We start from the raw sequence: 25,755 nt of genomic DNA, 5'->3' as shown, positions 1-25,755 counted from the left end.
ACACACAATGGCTACTTATTTGTAAGCTGATTTATAATTCATGTTTCAGTTTATTTCAATAATAACAACAACAACAACAAGAAATACTTTATTAATCCCAATGGAAATTAATAAAGAACAGCAGAATTAGAGTTCAACTGATCAGAAAGATAATATCAGGTTCATCTTTCATATTATTTTTTTCATTTAAACCAATTTTTCAAACTAATGTCCTATGTGTAGCCTATGTCAAAGCCATGAAAACTCACAATGCATTGTCAACTGGTGACAGTGACCTATGTACTGAGAAATATGTCACAAACCCAATGTTTACGGACACCATCACTTACAACTAAATGTTATGGAAAGGGTGCCCTGGTTCAGGAGTCAGACTTGAGAAAAGGCATTTCTGACCTACCTAGAGATACATAAATCACAGAAATAGTGTAAGATAGGTGATTAAAACTTTTAAAACACCTGATATGTGTTCTGCAAATGTCAAAAACACACTGGAAATTTGCAGTACAGGGCTCTTCAGTCAAGTACTGTGTTCCACCTCCAGCAGATCTCACCACAGGGACTTGTTAAAGTCAGCCCACAGAAAACTGCAACTATAGCCTACTGCTCAGACAGGTGCATGACAACATGAACCAAACGACTGGGTGTTGCTTTCACAGTCCCTACCACAGTGCTATAATAAACGGTTTTCATACCAGACCTTGTCAATTTGCTGTCAGATGGTGAGGAGATCGTTACTCTTTCTCCAGCTATCATTCTTCATTCAGACTTCTTCATAAGATGCATTGTGAAGTCCTACTCACTCACACATGAAGCTACAAACTGTGCTAGCGCTGGTTGTGCTGGTTGTGCTGAGGACAACTCATGGTGAGTATAGCCTACGATCATGATAACAATACTGTACACTGCAGATTACATTTATTGTGACATGTTGACAAAGCATTTAAAATGGCTTGATTTCCTGGCCAGAGGCTACAACATACCTGGTAAAATCACTAACCGAACTGGCATTCACCAAGTGTTTGGACTAAACAAATGTTCAACTAGGACTTTTTAAGATTCTCTTGTTCCACACCTACTGTACATTCTGTCAGAGTTAGCCTATTGCTGATAGCCATGATAAACTGTGCAATATGCAGGCAATTTACCATTAAAATCTTTGCTGTTATAGTAGTTGATACATTTGATACATTTTGCACAAGCTGCCTTGAAGTCGACAGTATAGGGGCCATACAGACCATCAAGCCAATAATGTCCAATTTTCACTATGAACCAACCTGATGCACCACAGCTTAAACTCAAGTGTCATACAATGAGGCTAAATTCAGAGGTGGTATGAAGTTCCACTCATTGACTTTTAGACTGGAGGACTCCACCTACTGTACATGCAGGGAGTGATGGTGATCTTTACAGTCTGATTGATGTTTTCCATTGTGTTCCCTTGCACAGCTTACTGTAGGCTGAAGAATGAACTGTGGAAAACACTGCACTGTACTTCTGTGTGTGAGATTTAGAGACTACCTTATCTTATAAACTTTAAGACTACACTGACTACATTAGTCAACGAATGAGCACGTTTTGTCACAATGACTAGATATTTTGATATGGGAAAAGCATTAAGCAATATTTTTTCCACTTTTGTTTCACAGGAATGGAGTCCTTTTGTGATGCTACACAGAATGTTTCATGTCATGGGACTCTGGGCCAGCCTTTGTACCTACGTCTCATCAGAACTACCACAGATTATGATTTAAATTTTGATAGAGCAACAAATAGAGTAACAAATCGAATTTTTCAATTCAAAAGGAATAAATCCATCTTTCGGGACCCTGAACGTTATTCTGGAAGTTGGACGTTTTTCTCTGACAATGGGACCTTGATTATAAACCCTGTCGAGTCGACTGATTCAGGAACGTACAAAGTAGAGATCTTCTTTGGAAGCGGAATAAGGGGAGCAAAAAACTATGTGAGGCTGATAGTAAATGGTAAATGGTTACTTTTTGAGGCACTATTCACTTGCTGTTAAATGTTTGATGGACTACTTTTATATAAAAGTAAACACTTTACTTTCCTGATATTATGTGAAAATGTTTAATATGAGTGTTGCATATGTATTTCAGAGACGACCCTCATGACACAGACTATTTCAAACAGCACACACCCCTCAAGCATAACACATATCCCTCTACATAATGATGCATACCTGTCAGAAGAACAACGGAATATCATCTTCAGTGAGACATTTTATATTATTGTTGTTGTTGCTGTTGTGATTGTTACCCTTAACAGTTCCAATTCCTGTGTAGGCATGTACTGTATACAAACGACACTCAGAACTCTCAGAAAAGTCTCTAGTGTTTATGTTTTTTTTTCTTTCCTTTTTTCATTCTCAGCCATAATGGTTGTATTGGGATCTCTTCTGTGTTTGATTGTGTCGGGAGGATTATTCTATTACTGCACAAGAACAAAGAACACTGATAGAGCGGGTAAGATATAAACATTTATAAACATCTCAAACCCGGTTTGTCTTTAGCTAATGGCTAATTTGTGGGCCTTAAAATATCTTTAAGCTGGGACAACAGTAGCATATAGTGGTTGTGGGTTCAATTCTTGGCTTCCACCGTTGTACCCTTGAGCAAGGCACTTAGTTGTCTTAAGTGTCTGCTAAATGAATAAATGTAAATGTAAATGTCATGACTGGTGTGGCTTTTCTGCCATTTCTTGCATACAAATAACAATATACTTGCACGTGTAATGTTCAAGAAGTATTTGGTTAAAGCAATTAATCAAGTGAAAACACAATTAGATGAGGTAAACAGCGTAATATCCATAGTTAAATGTTGTCGCTATTGCAACTTGGCATGACAGGTTATTATTTCTCGTTTCCGCCTCACTCTTCTGTTCTGTAGCAGAGCCGGAGGAGTTGGTGTATGCTGACGTGTCCATACAGAGACGACAGATGAAGCAGTTGGACCAGAGGAAGAGGCAGGAGGAGATGGTGGAGTACGGGGAGGTGAACGTCCAGAGAGGTCACACACCTGTGGACCCCGAGCAGTGTTTTTCCCTCGCTCTGTATGCTGAGGTGAAGACTAGACACAATAAGCAGTAATCTGAAATTCACCGTGTGACCACCTCTGTGCTCTTTATGTTGGCAAGGGTGTAACTTAAGGATCTTCTTCCTTTTTTTTATCTTGTAGACTGTTCCTTCACTGTCTACAGTGCCTATTTTCACTGCTCTAGTTTTATTATATGTGTTGTCATATTTATCTTCATCTTGTGAATTCTCATCTTTACTTAGTTCTAAATGATGTTTTTGTTTATTGTTTTGTTTGGTTGTTTGCATTCTTCTCTTGTCCCTTTTATTGTGTTAAGTGCTCCAAATGTAAAGCACTTTGAGCTGCATTCTGTATATGAATGGTGCTATACAAAAATACTTATTATTATTATTATTATTATTGTTGTTGTTGTTGTTATTGTTGTTATTGTTATTATTATTATTCATGTTCTATAACAGTTAATATGTATGATTATTGGCTGGTTTTGGTTATTGTGTGTGTGTGTGTGAGGGGGGGGGGGAATAAAGAGAAACTCTGAGAAACATAGCAATCGATAATGTAAATAATTTATGACAGAATGTTCTGTTTGGAAATCCTGTTGACTCCTTTGTTTGTAGTGTGTGTTTTGTGAATAAACACTGACCTACTCCATGTTTGTCAGTGAGGCGCCATTCATTCAGTCATAGCATGAATAGATCATCGCTATTGCTTTCAGTTGTTATAGTCTGATAGGCTTTGGGATCATTTGTGCCAGTTTCTATTTTGACTGTCTCTGTCTCTCATGACCCCCCAAAAAATCATCCAGCTAATATAACCCCCTCAATATCATCACATAATTCAGATTACACTGAATATGAAATATTCTGGATGAATAATTTTTGTTTGTTTTCTTTATTCATTTCATTTTCCAGCAAGATAGTATCATGTTTTAAATATTCTGAAATGTATCCCCCTGCCCACCGACTACTTATTACCCAACCTGCGTCCTCTACCGAAAGTTTGTTTACTATTTTGCGCAGTCGCTGGGATGAATGGTTGGAGAAAGCTCTCAGCTCATGAAAGAGGAGAGCTAGAGCTGTCCACAGATACCAAACACAACCTTCTAGGCCATAAAACAGACTAAGTGACAGCAAAATAATAACTTCATTTAGCTCCACTTACCCCATGTTTTTGTTGTACCCCATGTTCATAATCCAACGCTATCATGTGTTTCTCTATGGCAAGTCACGTTCATAATACGGTTTTGAGATCCTAGCAAACTCCTGTATGGTATCCAATTCAAGACTCATATTGCATCCAAATTAGTTTGACAAATAAACACGTTTTTGCCTTTACTTTGTTCATTGCAATGCAGTAAAAAATATTATAGAGAATCATCATCTGTGCACGTCATGTGTGCTACCACGCAAACAAGTCAGGTCAGATCAGCTAGTGCAGGGGTCTCAAACTCAAATGAGCTGGGGGCCACTGTAACCAACATCAACTGGTTGGGGGGCCGCATAGGTTGCCCCCCCCCCCCCCCCCAAGTCTGTGGTTTACGAAGGTGTAAATACTGTATAGCCTACCTATCTAATCAGCATATGATGTCTGGATGACAACTACCTCGAATTATGCACCTCTCAGTAATTACTGAATGTTTTACATATTTGAGCAGTTTTACTTTACTTTTGTTGTCCTTTCCCCTACATAAGAAATTAACAGCAAAACAGTAAAATGTAAACCAACAACAGTAAAACTATGGCTAGGCCTACTAGGCTACTAACGCAAAGCTTTTGTATAATGAAGTAGCCTGGTCAAATCAGTGCCTGTCACAAGTGACTTTGTAGTTTTTCAGCTGTCCGTACTATCATCTCAATTACCACTGGCACCTCCATTTATGTTGGGCAGAGGGTCGAAGCATGGTAGCCGCTTAGAAAACACTGTCGTTCACTCAAAAGACGCACCTTCACAGACGCACCCAGATCAGCTGTCAATTACGATCGATCATAATCTCCAAAAGGCAGACATACTTCAGAATCAGATATGTGAATAACAGACCCAAGACCTCATCAAACGTGATTTTTTGTTTCAACATTTGATGTATTTCTGCTTCAGTTTGTGCAAAACTATGGCCTGCATGCATCGCCTCCGCGTCATTACAAACCGCACGTCTCCTGCGTGTAGTTTGTAATGAGGGGGCTAGTTCGTGAAAACGTTGCTTGAATCGAAACACTTGATGTCTAGCAGGTGGAGTCTAGGCTACAAATGAGATTTGTCACCGTACCTCCCGTCTGTTTTAACTCGTGTCGTTTATCGCATAAAAATAACCTCAAGGGGCGACTTAGGCTAGCCTACATTATTATTTTGACAGAAAGTTGCGGGCTGGTACATGTTGCAAGTAAACAATTGCTAATTCGTGTTGTTGTCACGAGCCTGAGCTATGGTAGCGCAGCCATATCCCGGCCCACGATTGTTACAAAATATAAAATGCCCAGATGCGTCTGCGCGGGCCGCACTAACATTAAGCTTCGACTTCAGGCCGGGGGCCGCAAAATATCGTCTCGCGGGCCGCAATTGGCCCGCGGGCCGCGAGTTTGAGACCCCTGAGCTAGTGTCACAAATATGGAGCGCAAAAAGTGTCAAAAAGTCATCACTAAATAAAAATGGCCATTTATTTCTGGAAGGCACACGCCACATATTTCTGTAAATTGCTCAGCACCAAAGTATACCTTATATTGCAATTTTCAGGACAGTCAGGCCTACACAACCATGCAAGTCATGTCGAGCTGTCAGCTTGCTGTGGTGAGATACATGTCAAAATGTAAGAATTTGTATAGTATGCTTTTTAGATTTGTATTATTTAAAAATCTAAATCAAATCAATGCAAGTATTTATACATGTGGTAGATCTGGGTAGCCTAGACTGTGCTGATATGTAGCATGTGTGAATGGCACTTACAATGACCAGGATAAATGCTTCTAACTAGAGGTAGTGAAAATGCCCTTAAAACAGCCTAGGGCTCATAGGGCTAGTGCAGGCGTGCACTTTATACATAGGCCTACACACAAGATGGTCCATGTGAGCACACTGAATTTAACTGCTGTGTCATTATAGCACAAACAGTCAAGTGAACAGCTGCATTTACGTTAAGTAGCCTGGCCTAAATCATCATGATGTATTTAGAATAAAGGAACGGCAAATTAGCATATTACCTTTTGCACAAGAAAATTATTCAATAAATAAATAAATTGATTTGGTAGACCCAAAGTTACGCCCTTGCTCTTTTCACTACAATAACACTTTTAAGTTCAGTGAAGTTCACAGCGGACGTGTGAGGAATGTGCGAAGAGGCACACAAAGGTGTCAGCACTTCCTGTCTAGAGTATTTCCTGTTGTTGAGTTTGTAAAAATCACAGAATACACAATCACTAGAAGGTTATGCATCATCTAAATGTGACTAGAACTGTGTGAAGATATGCACTCCGTATCAAGGATTCAACTGCTTAATTATAGCGCACATTTAAGAAATGATAAGCATTTTGTACTTACAGTATGTCAGACACGGCCACATACATATCAGAATGTTGTGTTCATTTACGATAGCCACCCTGTTCTGAAAATGTTTTCTACGTTCAACACATTTTTACTAACATGGCTGTCCTTTCCACTTTGATGTAATGACTTAATCAACTTAATAGGGCTATTGCTCTGTCGCTAGGTTGGAGTCCTAAGATGGGGAAAAGTTCACAGTCTGTCAAGAAGGTCTCGTGAAAGTACTGAGCTAATTCATCAATGTCCTTTACAGTTAGCACATTTATTTTGTCCAATTATTACATGAATGATCTTTACCTAGATTTAAGACTTTTCTTCGCACACGCGCGCGCACGCACACACACACACACACACACACACACACACACACACACACACACACACACACACACACACACACACCTTTTACAGTAGCACGTATATGACAGTCAGTGGTTAGGAACCAAAGAAATAAAAGGCAGGCATCAGAGATATGAGAAAGGGGTTTCCCCATCTGCAGCAGGCATTTGTGAAGGGAGAGACACAGGACAAGAGCCAACTAAAGGACACGAACCAACTAAGAGCAGGCTCAAGTGAGCAGCCTCACTAACAAATCACACAACACTGTGGTCATAATCTGTGCAGGAGTGCTAGAAAGCACAAGTGAGAATTTCAAGTCTTTGTGCATGAATTATGCCGTATATAGTCGTATACTGTAATAGCGAGAGTTCAGACAAATCATGGGTGCCATGTTTCAGACCAACGTCAGAAGATTCTACAGCGTAGCCTGAGGAGAATATGCTATGTTGAAATAGAGAGCTTATTTTCACCATTAACAGGCCTACGGTATAAATGTTATTATCGACCATCGTCAATATGTAAAGGGCCCTTACAGAGATATCCCAGTGTCTATGTGCCTGCGATAACTTCAATGGATATGGTCTTTTGGGCCTCCACCGTCGACTTCAAGGCAGCGCTATCTGGAAGCTGCTAGGGTTGGGGTTAGGGTCAGGGTTAGGCAAGGCAGCGCTGCCCGGAAGGCGGTTGGGGTTGGGGTTAGGGTTGGGGTCAGGGTTAGGGTTAGGTATAAGTTGCTTGTGGTCGCTTATGCTACCTTGAGGTCGATGGTGGGGACCCAAAACACCATCATGCTCTTAAATGGGTCTGTAAAAATGCCCACTGTGTAGTAACATTATATTGTAGCCTAAACGGTCACAGAGCAGTACCGGTATTTACCTTTGTATTCCTCTCTATAGGCTATTGCCATTATTAGGGCCTATTAACAGATTGACATACCCTTCCCATAATGTAAGACTATGTGATTCTGATGATCACTAATTATAGGATCTAGGCCTATAAGCCTCACAGCCTCTGACATTTACCCCACACAATAGTAATTATTTGCTTTTTAGATAGTCTGACCTTCTGCTCTCAATTTCCTTCTTTTTGGGTTATGGGGGAAATTGTGCATCCGTTTCCTATAGTCTTGCACTTCCACCATGGGTGGAACAGTGGGGCATATTTTTATAATTTCTGGTATTTCACAAGCCTATTATAATTTGTACTATTCACTTCACAATAGGGAACCTGATGAACGATGGTGTGAAACATGCCACTCACAAACGACGTGACCCCCTTGGCGCCAATCACATAACAGTATAGCTCAGACCATGTGATTCCCTAGTTGTCCGAACTCTCTCTAGATACAGCTTTGCATTATGCTGGTCTTGGCTGCCCCCTGATGGTGAATGGTATACATGCACTATATTGCCAAAAGTATTGGGTCACCTGTCTTGACTCCCACATGACTTACAGTTTTTTCCAATCGTTTACACACAATTTTGAAAACGGGGCTCTTTTTGTCTAAACACATCACACAATTAACCAAACACAACACCCAATCAGCAGAACATAACAGATTATTAGCAAAATGAAATATTTCTGTCAAAACAATAAACACATTGATAAAACCTTATACTGTTCTCATATCACTAACACATTCTTTGAATGATTCCACACTGTCGCTATCTTATACACACCAACACAATAAATTCAAGACACATCTGTAAAAACCCTCTTCCAATATATGGATCTTATTCAGACATATTGTTTGAGAGCATTAGGACAATTTAGATTACAAAAATATTTTGATGAACCCTCATCAAGCAATGCACAAAACTGATGCTGCAGACAATATTTATTTATTTCACTGTACCATATGTTCAGTTACAGTGACAAGTCAATCAACAGAAAATGGCAAAATTATAGTTCTTACAACTGTAAAATGTAGAAAAATAAAAATGTGTACACAAATGAAAGAAAAACTAAGAAAAGAAAAACTAAAGCAACAATACAAACAAGTAACAACAATACGTAATACTCTAATCATCTCTCCGTCTAGCTGGATCAAGCCATGAGAGTTCATCCACATCACAGGCTATGGGTGCCTCTCATTTGGGCTTGTATACATCCTCCCTCGCTCCTCGGGCCTTGATCCTCACTGATCGACATAAAGAATAATGGGCCGAAAAACAATGGGATAGTCTATCCAGTGTTAGTTACAGATCAGTGGGAACGCCCCTCGAGGATCGAGCATAACACACCTGAGTGCTGCGTTTTCAATTTTGCACATGTGTGCTTACACACCTGGTAGATGTGATTATTCAATTTGTTCATTAGTGTGGTCATTGGCAAGCCAGGGCTTTGTAATGAGAAGGAAGTACCTAACAATCTTTATCTGTGTCTAAGGTGTTAAAATGTGTTTTACGTTTTGACATTCACTGTGTGTAATGTTTTGCAAAAAGTGTGAAGCTGAATTTGTGCTTAATGTTGTACTGGTCTGCGCAGGTGTTTTGCTTCTTAAGTGCTAAGTATTGTTAACTGTGTGATAACCTTAATTTTAGTGTGTATACGATTGGAAAAAACTGTAAGTGATATCCCATTCTTAATCCATAGGGTTTAATATGACGTCAGTCCATGCTTTTCAGCTATAACAGCTTCAACTTTTCTGGGAAGGCTTTCCACAAGATTTAGGAGTGTGTTTACCATTCTTCCAGAAGCACATTTGTGAGGTCCCACACTGACCTGACCTGACCTGACCTGACACTTGCATGCAATGCAAACACAGGCTACTTCAGGCCACACATTTGCAGAGTGTATAAGTCACATTCTTCATTCAATGGTTCAGTGAATAAAAATGTATCTTTGTAAATTGCCTCAGAGTATCTCAAAGATACAAATTATTTTCCTTGATACAAAGGCCCCAATATATTATGTTTAGATACAGTACCCCATACAATGACAAAAACTAGATGTACCGCAAAGCGATACACAATATGACCGCCGCTCAGTCCTGCACATTCTCTCCGCAAATATCAATCAGGCTTGTGTTTCCATCGCCTACTCCATCCCTACTGCAACTTTTATGTATGTAAATGAGTGTGTGCATGTGTGCGCTTGCTTTTGTGTATGAGTGCTTCTCTGTCTAGTGTGAGTGTGTGTCTGCTTGTGTGTGTGTTTAATGTGTCTCTGAGTATATGTTCACTGTGTTCTCTGCCGTCACTGTCACTCCAATATCAGATAACACACACACACACACACTCACATGCGCGCGTGTGCACACACACACACACACACACACACAAACACACATACACAGGCACACACTCACACACACACACTCGCACACACACACACACACACACACACACACACACACAGGCACACCCAGAGAGAGAGAGAGAGAAAGAGAGAACACACACAGAATACACACAGATAACACAGACACAGAGAGAGAGAGAGAGAGAGAGAGAAAGAAAGAGAACACACACAGAACATGCACATACACACATATACACACATGCAAACACACAGATGGGCACACAGAAACGCACCCACACACTATAGTACATCACACACACACTCACTTCTCAGCTCCGGTGGTCTCACAAAATGTACTCAAAGATGTGTGTGTGCATGTGTGTGTGTGTGTGTGTGTAGGTGTGTGTGTGTGTGTGTGTAAGGGTGTATGTGTGCATGCGTGTGGGCGTGTTTGTGCATGTGTTTGTATAATGTTTTATGTACATGTGTGTATGTAGTGGTGTGTGTGTGTGTAGGTATGTGTGTGTGTGTGTATTTATGTGTGTGTGTGTGTGTGTGTGTGTGTGTGTGTGTGTGTGTTCCTGCATGTTTGTTGCACCCAGAGCAACCATTCTCTTTTAAAACATATTTGGAAACTAGTTGATTAACCCTCATGTTGTCCTAAAATCTTACGACGTTCGTTGTCCTTGGGGTCAATTTGACCCCAGCTACAAAAAACTCTCAAAAATGATTAAAATTATTTTTTTTACCCAATTTTTTTTGTGGTAGGTACTTAACAAGAGTGTAATAACCACTATCAAAAGCCCTACAAAACAATCCCACCCCCCCACACCCCTTTATGAACCCTGGAACCCTGACTGGCAATATGGCCAATCCAGTGTCAACAGCCCAAAGGCTGACTTTTTGGACTTTTTCAGACCTGCCAAAATAACTTATATGTAATATGTACTTGTATATGAAATAATGATAATAGCTACATGTTCTCATACTATTACAATAATAATATCCATAATTTGTCAAATATTCATTTTCATCATGTTTCATAAAAATGGGGTCAAATTGACCCCAATACCACCAACGTAACTATTTTTTTTACAGGACATTGGAAACATATTTTTGTGCAAATTTCATGTTTACTCTGTTGTACCCTTCAAATGAGGAAAAGTCATGAAACTTGAAGCAAAACAACAAAAGCTAACCATATATTTTATGATGTTAAACACTGCTTGGGGTCAAATTGACCCCAAGGACAACATAAGGGTTAAAGGTTTCTAATGGTGTCACTTATATGTTTCTAGGACAAAAACTAGCAGAGATTGAGATGTTTGGAACAGTTTTTGAAATCCCCAGGGGGGATTTAGACTCCAGATAATACCACCATCTACTGGCCGATGGGTATACAGTCCTGAATGTACACATAAATCCATTTATTTTATAGCCCCCCATGGATGAAATTCCACAAAACTTGGCTTACTCCCAGAGGGTGTCAGGTTAATCATACACATGAAATTTGGTGCAGTTCATAACATCTCATCTGAAGATATGGGCAATTAAAGCAATATTACATTGCATTTTCAATTTTTACGATGGGGGGGCAAATCACAAATGACTGGTTATAAGCTAAGTTGATGCAAGCTCTAGAGAACAACATACCATAAACATTTTGTCATCCTCGGTGCCACGGTTCAGGTAGTTATGTAGGAAAAACTGTCATTTTTGGGCTTCGGGCGGGGGCAGCGCGGGGGTGGAGTGACCCCCGGGGACGAAACGAAAATTTTCCATAGAACTCTACTGGGGCTACATGCCCACCAAGTTTCATGCGCTCCGGTGTTACGGTGTCCCGGGAATCGTTGACGAAAAATGACGGGAAAAAAGAAAAAAAAAAAAAAAAAAAAAAAAACTTTGACAACAACTATATGACCGCTTCGCTAGCTACGCTAGCGGCGGTCATAATGATAGTACAATTAGACAAAAAATTGCCCATACTGTAGATCTCAACTATTCTGCTTTTCTGACACTCCAATGCTCCAACTCCAAAAAATGTCAGGACTGAAAACAGAAGCTGTAAGCTGCTGTGGATCTTTAAAGCATACTGATATGTTTTTCTGACCTGTGGAGATAGGTGTTAGAAGTCAGCTGTTAGAGGTCAGCTCTTCTGTTGCGTTATCACACCACAACTTACACATTATTCCAAAATCATTATCAACACCTTCACAACACGGGGTCGAACACTTTCAAAATAATAGAAAATAAAGGGAGATCCAAGGCACTCTTCTTCAAAAATATTTTTAACAGCCTTTATTTATTGAATGGTAGAAAGTTAATAACATAGGGAGAAGCAACCCATGCGTAGTGGCACAAGCAGCATTCTTCAGGGTGTGCGGCACAGGCAGCACATGCCTAATATTTTTTGAAGAAGAGTGCCTTGGATCTCCCTTTTTTCTATCTTCAATTGAATTCCTGACCCCAAAGAGCACCTTCAAATACTTAACTGGACTTCTTGAGCACCCTGGACTTTTTTTTTTGTCTTTTCAAAACTATAAAAAAATAATGTCATTCTATTTGTCAAAGTTATGATTTAGTCTGGAATACATCAACATGTTGTGCATTTTTCACAGCTCTGCCCACTGCTCGGTCACCAGATATCACGAAAGTTTGTCAACTAGCAACTATCTCAAGATAGACTACATATCACAAGATCTTTCCAGCTGAAGCCTTCAGTGCTGAATCTGATGAAAGCCCCACCTGCGCCCCTGCAACCTTTATAGCGGAACAATTAGTTGCATTATGGGAAGGAGGTTGACCATAAACTATCAACAACGTTATAAAGGTTTCTATTTCTTAAAATAGCACATCTCTGAGAAAACAGAAATGAGAAAGCTAGGGTTCGGTTGCAGAAATGATGTGTGTTTTTCTCATGCTGGTGTTATCAGGAGTTTCAGATGGTAAGAATTTCATGGGAATATGTAAATCTTTTAAACATTATATACAGTTTGAATCATCTACGTAAGCCTAACATTTTTTTGTCAATTGAGAAAATGGGTGTGTATTTGTAAATCTCATAAAATGTTAATCAAATATTGTCATCATATAAACATTTCACTAAACACACATTATCACAGTGGTGCTGATGCAGAAGCTTCTTCAGTTCAGAGCAAAAATGGAATAGGCTATGTTTTTAAAAAATGTTTCAATTACATTTTTTCTTTCTCTATTTAAATACATTTAGTAGTTGATATGTTGTTGAATCTGTACTATGGACTATAGATTAATGTCAAACCATTAACGTCACATACAGTAAGATATTGACCATATGTTTGCAAGATAAATAGATACTTCATATTGTCTGTAATAATTCCCTGCAGCTTTTCTAAAAATGTATCTGTTTTGCTTGGCTTCACCGACAGGAAACTTTTTTGTCTGTGAAGTTATCGAGTCTGGCACATGTAAAGGAGTTCAAGGAGAACCTCTTCATATACAACTGATGACAAATGTCACTGGAAATCGGTTACTTATTAAACAAATAACCCAGAATGGTGAAAGAGGGATATTTAGATATAGAAGAAACAGTGTTATATTCTCCAATGACTCTTTCAGTTCATCTATGCAGAGATTGCACTTTACTGCTATGAATGGGACTATATCTATAAACCCAGCAACAAAAGGAGACTCAGGAACATATCGAGCGGAGATCATCAATGATCACACAGGGGGAAATGTTGCAAACATCACAATGCAGATTATTATTCAAGGTAATTTTTCACATTTTATTTGTTAATTAGTGTGTTTGATTCTCAAATAGCTGTATTAATGATCTTTTCTATCTGTTTTACATTCGTGATTTTATAACACAGTAGACACAGTAAAGGATATGAAATGATAAAAGAGCAATAATCATTATTATGTTATTATAAAATGAGGCACTGTTTATTAGACATTGTGAATGTGTCAGTATCTATCCACCAACATCACAGCTCATATAAATATATGTTTTAGATGCACACAGCACTGAGACATCCATTAAAACACTGAATATCGTCAATGACAACCCCAAGATGGAGACACCTGTTTGTGAGTAGGCTATGTCAAGAGTCACTCAATATTTAATTCATATGTGCGTGTGCGTGTGTGTGTGTGTGTGTGTGTGTGTGTGTGTGTGTGAGTTCCATAATATTTTGTGAATATCCATATCGTCTTTACAAATATTTAGACAGGATTATAGCACCAGTTTGTCTTGGCCTGATGCTGCTATGTGGGGCTGTGGGAGTGCTCTATGTCTGCCAGAGGAGAACACACACACACAAACCAGGTCAGTCAACCAAACACAGGAGAGAGCAAAGAAATCTGAACATTGACTTCTCTAAAATTGGCATGATTTTTTTCTAATGATTCTATAATCATGTCTTGATATATTCTTGGTAATTCCAGCTGAATTGAACATGGTTTCAAAGCCTTTAAGCTGTTTTTACTTCTTCCCCTCTCCTTCTTTAGCTGAGACTATTGAACTGGAGTACGCTGATGTGTCTCTACTGAAAAGAAAAAAGATGGAACATACAGAGGACGTTGTGTATGCTGAAGTTCGACATGAGGAGTGAGAAAGGATTCAGTAATCTCCCATGGTTCTGGTTCAGGTTAAGCTTCTGCTTTCCTTTATGTAAGCTGCATTGCTACATTTTAAACATGACCATGCAAGCTATTCTGTTTTTGCTTTGCTATTTTGTTTGAAGAACTGTTTCATTTTTTCAGATATTAGATACATACGGTACATAATATTTTATTGATAATTTTAAACTGCAAAACATATTCTGTAACACTTTACTTCAGGTATTTCGATAAGAGTGCATGCCACTGTTGTGTCATGACACATGAACCTTAACCCTATCCTAATCTGTCATAACAAAAGATGAATGACACTTAATGACAGAGGAGCTACGTATGTCATACAGTACATGTTTATGACTGGTTTATAATCTTGATGACTCGTTCATGACATGTCTTTATTGTAGAGACCTTCAAGTGAAGTGTAACCACATATTCTACTGTTTAACACATTCATTAGCCATTCTGTTAATTAAAAAAATAATTCTAAAATTGTGCAAAACAAAGCTCCGCTTCAACCCTCCCTGATTTAAATCTTAAAATAGTACACGTGTTGAACCCAAGAAGGGCTTACATATACAGAACCAACACTTTACACATTCTTATTAAACTGTTTTTGAGAGCTCCATTATTTATTTATTTGTTGGCTCTTTTGTGGGAAGTTACCCAATGTTTTGTTTGAAATCTATTATTATAAAAAATATTATTATTATTATTATTTTCAAATTAAAGCCAGAAATAAAAACAAGTGTTGAAGGAATCCATTATGCTAGTCTTGTCTTTTAAATTGAAATAAACATGAGAATAGTTCTGATTCATAATGTTTCCTCCAGGTGTAAATGCAAAGTACAATTCAAAATACATGATATTTACAGACATATTAACAGTCTCCAGAGGCATTGCAAATTCTATAGTTTTACATAGTAAATTACATCAACAACTTTTACTTTCAAAACTCAAAGCCAGACAAGTAGTTCCTCTTTTTAAATTGGTGATGTCAGTATCAAGCAAGAGAAGAACATTTCCCACGGTGGGTTCACTGACAAAATGTGTGTCAGTGTTTTTCAGATGTTTGTCCTTTTGAGCAGAAATCCAAAGCTACATATGGGAAACTATTTGAATGCATAAAGGTTTGAGGCTTCTGAGGTACAATTTTTTTCACGGATACAAAGGACTCAATTGTTTGTCAGTTTCTTTTGCGAAGCTCCACAGTGGTCAGGCTCACCACAGTACAGACATTTCTTCCTCATTCAGCCAGTAAACTACATTCATTTGGCAAGGGTCTTAGTCCCCCTGGTTGTATTGACTTCACAGAGCTGGGTTCTCCTTGACCCATGGACAAGGGGGAAGAGTTTCCATTGTTGGGTCTAGATAGTATCTCCCCACTTGTTTTGTTTGAAATATCATATGTGTAGTAGGAGCACTCACACATGATTTTACATTCTTTAGTATTTATTATTATTATTATTATTATTATTATTAGAATATTACATAATTGTAATGTTTCTGTTTTGTATGTATTCTCTAATTAACTTATCATCCTCCCTGCTTTGTCAAATCCACCACGTTACAAAAAGTAAATTGTGTTAATAGCTTTTTGATTTTTTTTAAAAAAAAGAAAAAAGAAAAGGAAAAACACACTTTGCACTGTTTTGTTGTTCATTTGATCTGTCCAGTGCTTCTGTCCGTTTTAGATCATTGCAATGCTACCATCTAGTGGTGAAGATGGTGATGTTGATTAAAATAAATGTAGCAAATTCTAATTCAACATCACATCCAGTTCTCTTCTCACTAACAGCTGAGAATATCAACATGACCAGATTATACAACACTTACATTCAAACCTGTAAAAACACATCCTCATACACCTACCATTGATCTCTTTACAACTGACAGTGAGTCGTTCTGGTGGATTTGATGGTCAAAATACACAGGAAAGGAATAGTAAAATCCTTCCACTATAATCATGATACTATAACATAATAAAGCACTTGCTGCTCTCATTAACAGTTCAAGACTGCCACTCCTCTCTCACTGACGGACATGACAGGAAGTCACGGGTGTGCCATCCAGTCAGACATCAAAAACAACATGATGAAAGCCATCCTCTCTATCCTGTTTGAGTTCTACAATGCATACCTGTTGATAATACCAAGAGTAGGCCTAAACAATTTGAGTAAATTGTATCTAATGAATCTGCTTTGTCTCAATGTGTCTGCAGTCTTTTTAACATCTAAGCCAAGGTGTGAAGTCTGAGTGAAGATATGTGATAAATGTTCAATTCAATATAGAGTTTGTCAGAAATGATTTTCCTCCACTAGGTTGTGTAGTTTGTCTGTTTGTGTGAGGTAAATTCCCCACCAAAGAGGGAGTTTCTCCAAACACAGAGTGACTGAGCCTGAAGTTAGCTAGTCGTTCCCTAAGCACTTTCTGCACATTTGTTCTACAACTGCTGCGCCAAATATGACAAAGTGTTGTATGCTGGCCTCTAGCACAGCACCCTATCTCATTATGTGTCACTTGTGCTGTGTGACAGAGTGAAGGACATACATGCAAAAATCTGCAATATCTTCAATATATGATTCAAACCCCACAAATTTGTGCATGTAGTGCCATTCTGCAACTGATGCATTTCAGTATCTCATGCAAGAACGGCAAAATTAGGTAGGCTAAAAGCTTAGAGCAGATTTAATAATAATAATAATACATTTTATTTATATTGCGCTTTACATCAAATAAATGATCTCAAAGTGCTACAATGCATACACACATACACACACAACAGGATAAAAGTAGCACTATAGAGGAAGTTAAAAGTAGCATAAAATTAGGCTAAACCCAGCATAAAACAGATAAAAGTATTTAGTTAAAAGCTTTTCTAAAAAGATGTGTTTTTAGGCCTTTCTTAAAAGAATCCACAGTCTGTGGTGCCCTTAGTTGGTCAGGGAGAGCATTCCACAGACTGGGAGCAGCAGAGCTAAAAGCACGGTCGCCCATAGTTCTTAGCTTAGTTCTTTTTTGCTGGAGGAGATGTGATTGTCCAGACCGGAGATGACGTGAGGAGGAGTGGGGTGGGATGAGTTCTTTGAGGTAAGGGGGGGCAGAGCCATGGAGACACTGATGGGACAGAAGGGAAACCTTGTAGTCGATCCTGCACTGAACTGGAAGCCAATGAAGGGATTTGAGGATGGGTGTGATATGCTGGAATTTCCGCACCCTCATCAGGATCCTGGCAGCGCAGTTTTGGATGTACTGCAGCTGCTGGATGTTCTTGCTGGGGATCCCGATGAGGAGTGCGTTGCAGTAGTCCAGCCTGGAGGAGATAAAGGCGTGGACAAGTTTCTCAGCATCAGGGAGAGTGAGTGAAGGGCGGAGTTTCGCAATGTTTTTGAGGTGAAAGAAGGAGGTTTTACACAGATGTTTGATGTGGGCCTCAAAAGTCAGGTGAGGGTCCATTTTGACACCCAGATTTGTGACTGAGGGTGAGAGGTGGATGTTGTGACCAGGGAGGGTGATGCTGGTGATAGTGGATGACCGGATCTGGTGTGGAGTGCCAACAAGGATGGCTTCCGTTTTTGAGCTGTTGAGTTGCAGGAAGTTCGCCTTCATCCACGCCTTTATCTCCTCCAGACAGGTGGAAACTGTGGTTAAAGCTGCAGAGGGTGTTGGGTTTGTTTTTATGTAGAGTTGGGTGTCATCAGCATAGCAATGGAAAGACATTCCATGCCGGCTGATGACACTACCAAGGGGGAGCATGTACAGAGTGAAGAGGGTGGGGCCTAGGACTGAACCTTGAGGGACCCCACAGGTGACGGTGTGAGTAACTGAATTTGCACCTGCCAGGGATACATATACATATCAAGTGTTAAATACAGTATGACATGTAGTTTGGCTCAGTCAACAAAATGGCCACAGATAATGTTAACATACAGCATGTTACATACAGTAGTATGTTTGCATGTTGCATGTTGGCACCAGCTATACATGTTCAGTAATAAAACCCCCATAACTTTAGATTGGTAAATTGTTGCATAAGGCCATAATTAGAGACAATGTGCAAAGAATATGAACAAAGTATGTTGTGCTTGAAGTAAAGCTGTGTGGCATGAGAGGCATTACGATGATGTTGGTGCTTAGGGTCTTGTTCAGGGAGCAAGTCTCCTGAACAGTTGGCCAAAACAACTGCACACTGTTATGTGACCACAGTAAAACAAGATTGCTGTCTAGCTCTCTCAAAATTGACACACACGAAAAATGCAGGGCTCATTCTTGTGTATGTCTGCGACCTTACAACGCTATTGCATGATGGGAAAGTGGCTGACAAGAAGCAAAGGTGAGGGGTTTCAGATAACCGTGCCTGTCCTCCACTGCTGCTGTCAATTTGTGCATGTTCACTCTGCTTTAGTTCAGCGAACATACCGCAAATTAAATCAGTATGGTGCCCTACAGTGATTAAAACGAGGCCTCATTCATCTCTAAAATGATACAATTTTACCCAGCGGCTCAATCCTTTATTACAGAAAATGGCAGAAGACATTTTGCATGACAATTGGCTGGTCAAATTTGTACTTTTCCTTTGTGTCGATGAACTTTGGGTATTTATTTGTGCTCATTCTGTGGCAGCTCACAGCAACCACAGTGAGCCCACCACAGTGAACCCACACCACTGCAGACAGCCCCTTCCATAGTGCTATAAGAGGCGTTGTATAAGTTCTTGTTCTGCGGGTATAATTTGGTAGCAGGTTTGATATTCGCTGGATATTAGTTTTCAAAAGACATTTTCTCATTCTGATTGCTGACATTAACTCATTCTAATTGCTGTAGTAGTTGCTAATGGTAGGCTGCTACTTATACAGGTGAAGTTTTGCTGCATCTGCCATTATGGTGAGACAGTATGCATTTAATAAATCTTTAAAATATGCACCAAAAATCAACAAAAAAATTTTTTCTCATTCTGATTGCTGTAGCCTAGTAGTTGCCAATTAAATGGTAAGCGGTTACTTACTGGTGAGGTTTTGCTGACAGTACGCATATTTAAAATATTCACCAAAAATAGGCAAAATTATATTTTCTCATTCTGATTGCTGTAGTTGCCAGTGGTTGGCGGTTACTTACTACAAGTTTTGCTGATATCTGCCTTTATGGTGAAACATTATGCATTCAAATGGTTAAAATATTAACCAAAAAATCATTCTTATTGCTATAGTAGTATTACTGCTGTAATATTTTTACCTTTATTTACAATTTACATTCAATGCAGACAGACACAGCCCTGGCTTTTCCTTTTGATCCCTGCACATCCGTAGTGAAATGGATAATGGCACCACTCAATTATTCGGCCAAATGATCCTTTTCCACATTTTTTGCAACACTAAGAGGTTGCATAGATGGATCTAATTTCAGGAGCTCAGGGAGAACAACTGAGATAAAGGTGTTCAAACTTTTGGCAAGGTCTCTTGTAAAAGGTCCTGATTTCTTAGGATGCGCTGGACAACAAGGTCTTGCTTTTTCCGAACAACACAATCAATGTGAAACATTGCATACATGCCAAATTTAGCTAGAAAACCCATACATTTATTTCATGAATTGCCTGCTTCATTAAAACTCAGTCCATCATTAAGACTGATATAGGAGTTGGTTAATGAATATGCATATGTATCTCTGCTGACATGTGTGAGAATTATGTGTGTAAAATACTGTATTCAGTTTTGCACAAACTATGGCCAATTACTTGTCCTCGACTGAACTAGTATGGAGAGCATACAGTCTTCATATGTCTGTGTATGTGTGTGGGTGCACGCCGCGCGCATGTGTGTGTGCGTGTGTGTGTGAGTGTGTGCCTGCGTGTGTGTGCACTCATACACAAAAGCAAGCGCACACATGCACACACTCATTTACATACATAAAAGTTGCAGTAAGGGATGGAGTAGGCGATGGAAACAAAAGCGTGATTGATATTTGCGGAGAGAATGTGCAGGACTAAGCGGCGGTCATATTGTGTATCGCTTTGCGGTACATCTAGTTTTCCATATACTGACATTCGTCATGCTCCTAAAATGCATCTAAATTATATTATGGCTCTAAGGAATGTGATCAAAATGCACTTTCATTCAACTAATCACAAGCATATGGAATGTGATCAAATCAAACTAATCACAAGCAAAACCATGTCAGAGGTATGCGTGTTGAGTGTTCAAAAGTAAATAAGCAAGATAAATGATCTCTCAAAGACACAGGAGCCACTCCATATGACTCTATCACACCTGCATGATAGAGCACATCAGCCATAATGCGCCGGCCCCACCTGTAAGCACACCTGAACGTAGACATGGGGGAGAACACAAACAGAGTACAGAGAGAAATCTCACACACACACACACACACACACACACACACACACACACACATACACACAGATAATATCCACTTCCCATTCATTAACATTCCCCATATTCCCAAAATCATCTTAATCATATCACACATTTCCCATTCATTCCTCATATTCCCCAAAATCATCTTAATCAGTCAAATCAAATCACACTTTTCACCTGAATGTCAAGATCAACGTCTGTGTGTGGGGAGGTAGTCTGTGTGTAATCCACTGATCTGGAGTCAGTCACTGTGTCTCTGCCACGTTGGCCAATCAGAATCCTTCTTTACCTTAGTCCCTCCCTTTTACTGGCTGCAGCCAGCACAGGAAGTGAAGTCGTGTGGCAGATTGATTCTCTGGTCTACACGCTCTCATGTGGGAAACAGGACACTTAGAACCCTCTTCACAACAATGTTTGGACCACTGAGGAGAACTCCTTGAAGCTGCATGGTGTGGCTGGACATATTTTGAATTAAGAGTGAAACAGAGAAGAATCTGAGTTTGATACTGACACATCTGCTCTGGCTGTTAAAAGTGAAAGTGAACCTGATGAATTAGACTGAGGAGAGGACAACAAACAGAGGAGAGAGTGTACTGTACAGACAAAATGGCTTCTAAACTGGAAGAGGATTTCTGCTGCCCTGTGTGCTGTGACATCTACAAAGATCCTGTCATTTTAACCTGCTCTCACAGTGTGTGTAAAGCCTGTCTGCAGCAGTTCTGGGAGAGTAAAGGACACAGAGAATGTCCCTACTGCAGGAGGAAGTGCTCTAAACATATCTATCAACCTAACTTGGCTCTAAGGAACTTGTGTGAGACATTCTTACAAGAGAGAAGTCAGAGATCTTCAGCAGGGCTTGAAGTGTTATGCAGTTTGCACAGTGAGAAACTCAAGCTCTTCTGTCTGGAGGATAAACAGCCTGTGTGTTTGGTGTGTCAGGCATCAAAGAAACATAAAAATCACACTCTTAGTCCCATAGATGAAGCAACACAAGACCGTAAGGTAAGAATCTACTCTAATCTACTCTAGTAATACTGGAAGAGGGCTCTAAAAACACTTGATCTATAATTGCCCATAAGTGAGACAGTCATGGCAGAGGGTATAGCAATGCCTTTAATGCACCAGTAGATGGCACTCTACACCCTGCTGTAAACAGATGTGTTGCACAACATCCAGACCTCTGAGCTGAGATACCCTGATTATCTTCTTCACTCCCACTCTGTCACTCTAAGAATTCACATATCTAATTTCCTTTGATGTGTAGCACCCATGCTATAAGTTCTACATGTTGTGTTGCTGCCCCCATGCTATCACCATAGCAGTCCTGAGTCTGCACACGCATATCTACATATTCTCACTCACACATTCCCTAATCCCTACACATGCTGCTACTTGGTTTCATAGTTTATTGTAAGTGCATTTGTAGACTGAAAATTGTGCTCATTCATTCCAGGAGGAGCTGAAGATACAACTGCAGCCCTTACAGAAGAAATTGGAGACCTTTGAAGAAGTTAAACTCATCTGTGACCAAACAGCAGCACATATTAAGGTGAGATATTACTATATATCTGGATTATTTAATAAAGCAACTGTATTTTTAATGTCATCTCAGGAAAGCAAATAGTGGTGTGTTTTGTTTTAAATGTTTTGTTTGTTTAGACTCAGGCTCAACAGACAGAGAGGCAGATCAAGGAGGAGTTGGAGAAGCTTCACCAGTTTCTACGAGTTGAAGAGGCAGCCAGGATAGCTGCACTGAGGAAGGAAGAGGAGCAGAAGAGTCAGATGATGAAGGAGAAGATTGAGAAGATGAGCAGAGAGATCTCATGTCTTTCAGACACCATCAGAGCCATAGAGAAGGAGATGGGAGCTGATGACATCACATTCCTGCAGGTATTGACCATCCACAGTCTGTATAATGAAGTATGTTAGATTTGCTTTAATGATAAATAAAAGCTCAGGCTGCAATACATTGTTGACCTGCTCATGCCACTCACATCATTGCATCAAACATCGAGTGATTATGTTGGATAGTGAGATCAGATTCAACTCCTGTCTGTCAGATATGAAGTTTTCTTTCTTGAGCATCAGTGTCCAACAGTTCAACATCAGACATTCACATTCATACCCACATCATGGGTTGTGGAATCAGCTGGTGTTATTTTGGAGAGAGAAACACTACAAGAGCAGCAGAAGGCTGAATGGATATGAATCTGATCACATGATCAGTGATGACTTCAGAACGTCATGAAGTCTGACATGATGGTTTAGTTTGTGTTCTCACTGCCGTCTCAGTGACTCCATTTCTTGGGTGATGTAGTCAGAGTGCAGGGCTGTCTCTCTAGAGCCGGGTCTGTCTGGTCTGGTGTGTGTGTATGTGTGTGTGTGTGTGTGTGTGTGTGTGCGCGTGCGCGGGGTCTCTGTCTGATCTGAGGAGGAGGAGGAGGAGGAGGAGGAAAATAGCTTTGTAGTCAGTATCCTGTCAGCTGTCAAATGTTTAATCAGCAAATAAACAACAGGGTGGTGATGGTCAGGGAACTTGGCCCAGCCAATCAGAAGTCAGAGGGTGGTGGGTTTGATTCCTGGTTACTACAGTTGTGTCCCTGAGCAGGACACTTAACCCTGAGTGGCTCCAGGGCGACTGTGTTAAATACTAATCTCTTGAACAACAATAAAAACCTTAGCTGTACAATGGGGGTCAATAATTTTGCAATTTCGAAAAAGACCTAATTATATCAATAGTGTCTGACATATTCCCTCATTTCTTATTTTCCAGAACTTCAAGAGCACAGTGAAAAGGTGAGTGATCTGCCTCCTGTCTCTCTCTTCTCTGTGATTCTGAACCCAAACCCACAGCAGCACTGACTCCTGAATGTTATTCCAGAGCCCAGTGCACACTGCAGGATCCAGAGAGGGTTTCAGGAGCTCTGATCAATGTGGCAAAGCACCTGGGCAACCTGAAGTTCAGAGTCTGGGAGAAGATGCAGGAGACTGTTCAGTACAGTGAGTAGTCTGCTGTTTCCACATCACCAACCACACATAAGCAATGTTAGGAATGAGGAGAGGACAGACTGCTACTGGGGTATAGATGATACAGTTACATTTGTCCATTGTGTAATCAGTGCTAGTATACACGAGAGAGTGGTGGTGTGTGTCAGTGTGTGTGTGTGTGTGTGTGTGTGTGTGTGTGTGTGTGTGTGTGTGTGTGTGTGTGTGTGTGTGTGTGTGTGTGTGTGTTTGTGTGTGTGTGTGTGTGTGTGTGTGTGTGTGTGTGTGCATGTGTGTGTAATCAGAGTATTGTATATGCCCCATCATTCCACTAACATCCCTCCCCTGTGAGTATACTCCGGTACAGCTGTGATACCTTCATACTGATGACTAGAGAGCATTTCACTGTTACTACTTCTCCTGCCATTCCACTTGGTAACACCACTAATAATGACCATCATTCACATCCTCATCACACACCACTCAGTGTTCAGCTCATGTGTGTGTTCCTTCTCTCTGCAGCTCCTGTGACTCTGGATCCCAACACTGCACACCCAGAACTCATCCTGTCTGAGGATCTGACCAGTATGAGACTTACTTATGAGCAGCAGCAGCTTCCTGATAACCCAGAGAGATTTGATACGTATGGTTATGTCCTGGGCTCTGAGGGCTTTAACTCAGGGACTCACTGCTGGGATGTGGAGGTTGGAGAGAACATATGGTGGCAGGTGGGTGTGATGACAGAGTCTCTCCAGAGGAAGGGACACATATCCTCTATGAGTGGACGCTGGTGTGTGGAGTATAATAGTGTTGAATATTCAGCACGTGCTCCTCCTCATAACCCCACTGACCTCACAGTGCAGCAGGAACTCCAGAGGATCAGAGTGCAGCTGGACTGGGACAGAGGAGAGCTGTCGTTCTCTGACCCTAATAATAACACACACTTACACACTTTCACACACACATTCACTGAGAGAGTGTATCCATACTTTCTGACTTTCATAAATGTTCCTCTGAGGATGTTACCAGTGAAGGCCTCAGTAAGAGTAGAGCAGCACAGTTAGAGCTGATACTGACTCTGAACCAGGGATGACATACTGAGAAGGAAACCTATAGGAGAGGAGACTATGAAGAAACAAAGCCATTTAATAAACAGTACAAATATGTCTCATTGTGTGGATATAAATGTTAAAGGTATGCTAATGCCCACCTCATTTAACTTGCTGTATATGTACTGCACTGTGCCTAGTTTAATTTCTATACTATAACATTGTGGTATTTAATACAAATGGATTGGTAAATGAATAAGGACAATAAAACATTAAAAGCATTAACCATTTTGTGTGTAATTTCTTCACCATTTTTTAACATTTCTTTTTTAAGTCATCTAACGACCATTATCAGATATGCTACCAGCATATGCCACCCCTCAGTGAACCATAACAGAATATCTGAGGGATTTCTTGTAGGCTGGCCATGGACAGAATGCATCAACTTTACCTCATCCCTTTTAAAATGACAGTGATTTCACGTCATTTTGATAGTTTCACTTATTTTATCATCAATTTGACTGTGATCTTGTTTGCAAGCCAGGCTGTGAAGATGTGTTCCAAATTACATGACTAACAGGGGAGCTA

At 40.0% G+C, this 25,755-nt stretch overlaps 2 protein-coding genes across 3 annotated transcripts; both read left to right on the top strand.

Moving 5' to 3' along the window:
- Window positions 1-800: 800 nt before the first annotated feature.
- On the top strand, window positions 801-3,412 carry LOC134069286 (uncharacterized). 2 transcript variants are annotated; one of them, XM_062525224.1, is made up of 5 exons: window positions 801-864; window positions 1,647-1,982; window positions 2,118-2,231; window positions 2,391-2,483; window positions 2,910-3,412. In XM_062525224.1, exons 1-5 carry the CDS (start codon window positions 807-809, stop codon window positions 3,104-3,106), a joined length of 798 nt encoding a protein of 265 aa, XP_062381208.1. In that variant the 5' UTR covers window positions 801-806; the 3' UTR covers window positions 3,107-3,412. The 2 variants fall into 2 exon arrangements, with proteins under 2 accessions (XP_062381208.1, XP_062381207.1); XM_062525223.1 differs by having other exon boundaries at window positions 2,907-3,412.
- Window positions 3,413-21,492: 18,080 nt separating this feature from the next.
- LOC134068904 (E3 ubiquitin-protein ligase TRIM35-like) lies at window positions 21,493-25,375 on the top strand. Its single transcript, XM_062524704.1, has 6 exons — window positions 21,493-22,135; window positions 22,587-22,682; window positions 22,793-23,023; window positions 23,907-23,929; window positions 24,015-24,133; window positions 24,641-25,375. The coding sequence occupies exons 1-6, from the start codon at window positions 21,740-21,742 to the stop codon at window positions 25,180-25,182; spliced, it is 1,407 nt and encodes a 468-aa protein (XP_062380688.1). The 5' UTR covers window positions 21,493-21,739; the 3' UTR covers window positions 25,183-25,375.
- Window positions 25,376-25,755: the final 380 nt, after the last annotated feature.

Source organism: Sardina pilchardus, chromosome 21, assembly GCF_963854185.1.
Source record: "Sardina pilchardus chromosome 21, fSarPil1.1, whole genome shotgun sequence".
Classification (NCBI taxonomy): domain Eukaryota; kingdom Metazoa; phylum Chordata; class Actinopteri; order Clupeiformes; family Clupeidae; genus Sardina; species Sardina pilchardus.
Note: the sequence above shows the minus strand (reverse complement) of the source record. Positions and strands in the feature narration are given on the sequence as shown.